Source organism: Merops nubicus, unplaced genomic scaffold, assembly GCF_000691845.1.
Source record: "Merops nubicus isolate BGI_N331 unplaced genomic scaffold, ASM69184v1 scaffold566, whole genome shotgun sequence".
Classification (NCBI taxonomy): domain Eukaryota; kingdom Metazoa; phylum Chordata; class Aves; order Coraciiformes; family Meropidae; genus Merops; species Merops nubicus.
The window spans coordinates 20,218-27,372 of NW_008615376.1; the positions used below are offsets into that span (position 1 = coordinate 20,218).

Genomic DNA, 7,155 nt, shown 5'->3' on the forward strand with positions numbered 1-7,155 from the left:
TTCCTGCTGCTCTGAAGGCAAGACCTGAAGGCAAGATCTGAAGGCAAGTAGGAGGGACTGCCAGCACAGTGTCTCACGTGGAAGCAGCTAAGTGATTAGGTTTCCAGGATGGCATGTGCTACCAAGTCATCTCTCACCCAGCTCCAGTAATGACGCTCACAGAACCACAGAACATTAGGGGTTGGAAGGGACCTCGAGAGATCACCCAGTCCAACCCTGCTGCTTAGAGCAGGGTCACCTAGATCAGGAACACAACCAGGTGGGTTTGGAATCTCTCCAGAGAAGGAGACTCCACAGCCTCTCTGGGCAGCCTGCTCCAGGCTCTGCCACCCTCACCGTGAAGAAGTTTTTCCTTATGTTTACCCCAAACCTCCTAGGATCCAGCTTGTACCCACTGCCCCTTGTCCTCTCACTGGATGTCATTGAGAAGAGCCTGGCTCCATCCTCCCAGGTCTTGCCCTTTACATATTTATAGACATTAATGAGGTCACCTCTTAGTCTCCTCTTCTCCAGGCTAAAGAGACCCAGCTCTCTCAGCCTTTCCTCATAAGGGAGATGCTCCACTCCCATAATCATGCTGGTGGCTCTGTGCTGGACTCTCTCCAGTAGCTCCCTGTCTTTCTTGAACTGGGGTGCCCAGAACTGGATGCAGTACTCCAGGTGGGGCCTCACCAGCACAGAGTAGAGGGGGAGGAGAACCTCCCTCGACCTGCTGGCCATGCTCTCCTCAATGCACCCCAGGATGCCACTGGCCCTCTTGGCCACAAGGGCGCATTGTTGGCTCATGGTCTTGTCCACCATGACTCCTAGACCTTTTTCCCCAGAGCTGCTCCCCAACAGATCAGCCCCCAGCCTGTACTGGCGTTGTTCTTCCCCAGATGCAGTACTTTACACCTGCCCTTGAACTTCATTAAATTTCTCCCTGCCCAGCTCTCCAGCCTGTCCAGGTCCCTCTGGATAGCTGCACAGCCTTCTGGTATGTCAGACACTCCTCCCAGTTTTGTACCATCAGCAAACTTGCTGAGGGTACACTCCAGCCCCTCGTTCAGGTCACTGATGAATAGTTGTTCTTCCCCAGATGCAGTACTTTACACCTGCCCTTGAACTTCATTAAATTTCTCCCTGCCCAGCTCTCCAGCCTGTCCAGGTCCCTCTGGATAGCTGCACAGCCTTCTGGTATGTCAGCCACTCCTCCCAGTTTTGTACCATCAGCAAACTTGCTGAGGGTACACTCCAGCCCTTCGTTCAGGTCACTGATGAATATACTGAACAGCACTGGACCCAGAACTGACCTTTGGGGGACACCACGAGCCACAGGCCTCCAACCAGACTCTGCTCCACTGACCATACAACTCTCTGGGCCCTGTCCTTCAGCCAGTTTCCAATCCATCTCACCACACAACCATCCAAGCCACAGTTCTCAAGCTTGGCTGCAAGGATACCATGGCATACAGTATCAAAAACTTTGCTGAAGTCAAGATATACCACATCTGCTGCCCTCCACTCATCTATCCACCTAGTTGTGCCATCATAAAAGGCTATCAGTCAAGCATGACTTCGCTTTGTTGAATCCATGTTGCCTACTTGTGATAAGCCTCCTTTCTTCAACATGCTTTGAGATGGTGGCAAGAACAAGCTGTTCCATCACTTTTCCAGGAATGGAAGTGAAGCTGACTGGCCTACAGCTACTCAAGTCTTCCTTCTTGCCCTTTTTGAAGATTGAGATGACACTGGACTTCCTCCCATCCTCAGGCACCTCTCCTGTTCTCCAGGACCTCTCAAAGATTACGGAGAGCGGCCTAGCAATGACCTCTGCCATCTCCCTCAGCACTCGTGGGTGCATCCCATGAGGGCCCACAGACTGGTGGATGTTCAGTTTGCTCACCTGCTCTCTAACCCAATCCTCCTCAAGTGAGACAGAATCTTCCTTCCTCCAGACTTCCTCTGTGGTCTTATAAGTCTGGAACCCCTGGGAGCTGGCCTTAGCAGTAAGGACCAAGGCAAAGGTGGCATTCAGTAACTCCACCTTCTCTCTATCCTCGGTCACCAGGGCTCCCACTTCATTCAGCAGCAGGCCCACATTTCCTCTAGGCTTCCTTTGCCCTCCAACATACTTGAAAAAGCCTTTCTTATTGTCCTTGACCTCCCTCGCCAGATTTAGTTCTAAGGAGGCCTCAGCTGTCCTTGTTGCATCCCTGCATCCTCTGGCAACCTCTTTGTATTATTCCCAAGTGGTCAGCCCCTCCTTCCATGTTCTATATACTTCTTTCTTCCACTGAAGTTTATTCTTTAGCTCCCTGCCCAACCAGGCAGGTCTCCTAGCTCTCTTACTTGTTTTCTTACTCTTTGAGATGCTCTGATATTGAGCCTGGAGAACCAGGTGCTTGAGTACTAGCCAGCCTGCTTGAGCCCCCCTACCATCCAGAGCCCCATCCCACAGGACTTTTTCAAGCAGTTCCCTGAAGAGGCCAAAGTTAGTCCTTCTGAGTGCCAGGGTAGCAATCCTGCTTGTGGCCCTGTGTCTGCCACATGCAAGTCTGAATTCCACCATCTCACAGTCAGTGCAGCCAAGGGTGCCCCCTACTTTCACATCCTCAACCAGTCCCTCTTTGTTTGTCAGTACAAGGTCCAGCAGTACTCCTTTCTCTTCCTTCACTGTCAGTCACCAAAAGAAAAGGGAAATAGAAGCAGCAGCAAACTTGTGAAATTCCTACTTATCTCACTGGTGTATAGAAATTATATAAAATGTAGAAAGGTCCACTACATTATTTAGTGGCTTTCTTATTGAAAACAAACCCCTCATGTTAAAAAAACCTTAAACCCTCTTTTGAATCTTAGATATCCTCCCACCTAAGTAAAACCCTAAGGAGAAAAAAATATTTTACTGACAATTTTTAAGCCATTCCACTTTCCAGGAATTTCACAACAGCACTCACCAAATTCATAGTAGATCTACCAAGTTAAGTAAAAGGCCTGTTAAAAAGGCATTTCTAGGACACAGAACAGAATAAAGGCCTCCAAGGTGAATGCCAAAAAGCTGCCTCAATAAATGAAATGGGACTCTGCTGAAGGGCTTCCACTTGGTTTGAATTCCCAGGTGGATCCTTACCTGTGAGCATTTCTCCAACACTTCCTGCTTGAACTGCAGGAACCTCTCCTGGATGGCGGGCTGGTTGAGAGCCAGGGAGAGGAAGTGTGTGAAGGGCTGTTTCCTTCGGAAGCTGTCCAGGAGAACGTCCACCCGCGTGCGGGCGGAGACGACACCGCTGCGGTGCTGCCCTGTGATCACTGCCAGGGAACAAGGAGATACCTGCTGGGCTTCTGGGAAGCCACAGGGAGACTACTGACACCCGTGCCCATGCAAGATAAAAGAGTAATTAATGGATTGTGATTTTGGGCTACACTTACCTGTACACTTTAAAACACTGATATTGGAGGATATTGTTAAGGACGAGAACATTTCACCCAGGTGATGCCAGGAGGGAATGAGGAAAACCTGCACAACAGCACTGGGCTCACTGGAGAAGCAGTAGGAATTGAAACCCCCCAGCCATGCACAGAGAAATCCTGCCAGACTCCTCACTTGACTTAAAATGCCTGACACTGCTGTGCTTTCCTCTGTAAAGACAGGATGATGCCATCAAAAGTATCCCTCTGCTCTCAAGAAAAGCAGCTCTCTGTGCCTGAAAAACAGTAACTAAGAGTCTATCGCTTCAGCAGCTCTTCAGATTTGCAGAGCATTATTCCTGGTTTTCATAAAAAGATGAAGGAAAGGAAATCTATCAAAGATCAAGATGACCTATAGCGTTTGTGCGTGCACTTCAAGGCACCAAGCAGAGAACACTTGAGCTTGAAAGGAAAGAACTGCAAGGAGCAAAATTTTCTTGGCTGTCTATTATTACACGTTTTCAACATCTCTCAACCTTCCCAATAGTCCTTCACATTTCTCGAGAAGAAGTCAAGACCCACTTCTTGAGAAGTACTCCACACCACAGGTGGATTCCCCCATCACTTACTCCTCACAGCTCTGTCATGTAACTGCATCTGTACGCTGTGCCAGTTATCACTGGAGTGTGTTTAAGGGGCCCTCCAGGGAGCCACTCAGGCAGAAACCCACCCAGGCTGGCCCTGACAGGCAGCACCTCCTTCTTAAGTCCCTGGAGTGATGAGAATGAATATACAGCACCAGAAGCCTCCTCACGCTAGCAGGATCAAATGACAATGCCAGAAAGGCAGCAATGTCATAAAAAAACTTCTTGCATTAAAGCAGATGAAGTTTTTTTTGTGCATAAATATACAACAAAGTAACTTTTTCTGGATGTCTATTACAGTTCCCTATTCATGGAAATGGTATTATTTTAAAACCAAATTAAAACAAAGCCAACACATTCAGGCCCAAAGTTCGCAAGGCCCATAAGTGACTTCAGTGGGACTATTCAAAGGCTTTTTTTTCCCCCCCAAGAAAACCTTCTGCTATTTTATAAGGATTTATAGTTAGAAAAAATAAACTCAGAAGAAAAGTGATTTTTCCCAGGGCCATAAAGTGAGTCAGTGCCACGTGAGCAGCAGGAACTAAAGGCAGAACGCCTCCTGTGACCGCTCCCTGCTCACCCCGTGCCTGTGCAAGAGCTGGTGAGAGAACAGCTGCTCTGTGCTCATCAAACTCACCAATTTCTCCTTCCACTCCTGGCTTGGGAATGCTGATGGAGGTTCGAGTCTCTGTTTCTAGTCTCTTCTTGGTTTCTCCTTTCTTGCCAATGATGTACCTGTAGAACAAAAACACGAGTGTTGCTCACTCAGTGTTACTTATGCCAAAACAAATCAGTTGCCCCATGGCAGCTCCGTCCAGCACATTTGCCAGATGATCTTCATCAGCTGGTTTATCCCTTTTCCCATTATCCTAGCTGACTGAGAACTAAGGGCAATTTTTCTGCTTCTTGCTTTGCTCCAGGTAGTCATTTGCCAGCATTCAAATATACAACAGAAAAATTTTCCTTCTCTGTATTTCAGGAACGCTATTCAACAAATAAAACTATCAAAAATAACTAGATAAAGGTTTGAATGCTAAAGGCTTCCCAGTAAACACCATATCAGAGTCAACAGTCCATTCCAGTCACGTGTGTTTTCTCTCAAAGCTTTCACAGGCTGCTCACCCCAGTTCTTCCTGCCCTTCTCACACCCTTCCTGATGCTTTCATGTTCAAGGGAAGATATGCTCAAAAGCTCTCCTGCCAGAAAAAAATCACCACCTGCTGTCCCTGTCACAGGGAGGGCTGGGAGTCAAGCATGGCACAGCTGCCCTAGAAACACGTTGCCAGTTTTCCCTTCCCTCACTCCAAAATGCACATCCACAAGAGCAAATACATTTCTGAGATCCGGTGCTTGCCCTGGTCTCAGAACAAATATTCTGCCCTCCAACCTCTTCCTCAGCCGGCGGCAACTCAAATAAACCAGAAACACAGAGGCTCACTTGTACAAGGGGCTGGGAACCTCCACTCTGCACTGGAAGCCCTTCTCGGTCTCCTCCACGACAAAGGCATCACAGGGTTCATCTGCACAGTCACTGGGGCCTACCAGAAAAAAAACAAGACCTTGTAGAAACTGCAAAGTTTGGCAGCACTTTATGCAGGACGACAGTCTCATAGCCACCTTCTCCAAGGTTAAATAAAGGAAGGGACCAACTCCTCTCCACTGCAGCTAACTGCTTCTTATTTCACCTCTACTATGAAGAATTTTGCCTCCAAAATAGGCAACACCTTCCAAAAGCCACACTGTACAAGGAGCAAACACTGCAAGGGGAGAGCATCTGAAGTGAGGAGCCTCCATTCCTACCCTGCCTGCAAATAGTCACGCTGACAAAAAGGAAGGCACTTCAGGAACCTGAGGAAAACAGGTCTAGGGAACTCCTTTTTTTTTGGCCTCTTTATTGGAGATCTTTCACAGCCAACAAACAGAACCAGCAGTCAGCAGCACAGCCACCCAAACCCCCACTAGGTAACTGGGATTACACCGCCCACCCTTTGGTCAGCAGGATCATCAAGGATCAGAGCAAAGTGTTCTTCTCCCTCTTGAACACCTCACACCACTGCACACACAGATCCTCGAGGACATAAAGACATCAGAGACAATACCAAGAGCTCCCTGGCCCCCAGCGTTGATGCTCGCACGTGCAGCACATCCTGAGGGCACCGTGGTCACCCCTTTTTACCTGCACAGAAATCCTCCTCCTCCTCATGCTGGTAGGCCTGCTCTTGAGTGAGATTTTTCCTGTATACTCGTCCCCCGATCCTTATCAGGGTGGGTCGCAGGATGTCCATCCTGCTCCTCCTCCTAAGGCAAAAACAAAGATAGCTTTGTTAATTTAGGCCAAAGAAAGGTAAATTTTGTTGTTTCCTTGTGGATAATTTGTGAGAGGCATCAGGGGAGCTCTGACAGGCTCAGCAGTAAAAAGCCAGGTCTGTACCTCCAGGAAAGTGAGAATTCCTTCTTTGCATACATATGAGAAGCCACAGACCTTCTCAGACCTCAAATCAGTCATTCAAAGAATAATTTCATGAGAATTTTCAAGCAGACTCTTTGTCAGCTCATAAAGCACAATCAAGTAAAACCAGGAAATTTAAGCAACGAAGGCTACATATAGAACTGTCAAGGTTTTTTTACCCCTGCAAGGAGGTCAGAAACTGGTCACAGCTTTCCCTGAAATTCACTGATTTTAGCTGAAACTCACTGTGCCCTACATCAATGTGCCCTTTCAGCACCCTTCAGGATTCTGCACACTTTCACTTCACCATTGTCCACAGCTACAAACCAAAGAGACCCCAGATTCTTGCAAGAATCCCTCCACAATGCTGACCTCTCTCAAAATATTTCTCCACTGTTTTCTCAAAGTCTTAAGGAGCTTTTCCAAAGCAAACTCAATCCCCTAGCTCTGCTTGGGAGGTGTCTGGGGAATGGCAAGAAAGTACCTAGAGGCATTGGTGCTGGCTGGTATAAGCGGTCACACCACCTCTCCTCCACCTCAGAGCACAATGGTAAGTGCCAAGTGTACACACAAAAGTCTTAAACCACACTGTCTTGTTCCAAATGATATTAGACACACAAAGCAGCGAGTTAAAGAGGAAGACAGAAACAGCCATGAAAAATAATAAGTGCAAGG

General features: G+C 47.8%; 1 protein-coding gene across 1 annotated transcript in view; it reads right to left on the minus strand.

The window, feature by feature from the left end:
• The window catches only part of ASCC1 (activating signal cointegrator 1 complex subunit 1), a gene marked incomplete at its 3' end in the record, with an annotated part of 23,151 nt that extends 16,824 nt beyond the window's left edge, over positions 1–6,327 (minus strand). The window contains exons 1-4 of the mRNA XM_008942479.1: positions 6,208–6,327; positions 5,470–5,569; positions 4,669–4,766; positions 3,110–3,288 (exon numbers count right to left, since the gene is read on the minus strand). Coding sequence (XP_008940727.1) covers positions 3,110–3,288; positions 4,669–4,766; positions 5,470–5,569; positions 6,208–6,316 — 486 coding nt within the window. The remainder of the gene's footprint in view (positions 1–3,109; positions 3,289–4,668; positions 4,767–5,469; positions 5,570–6,207) is intronic.
• Positions 6,328–7,155: the final 828 nt, after the last annotated feature.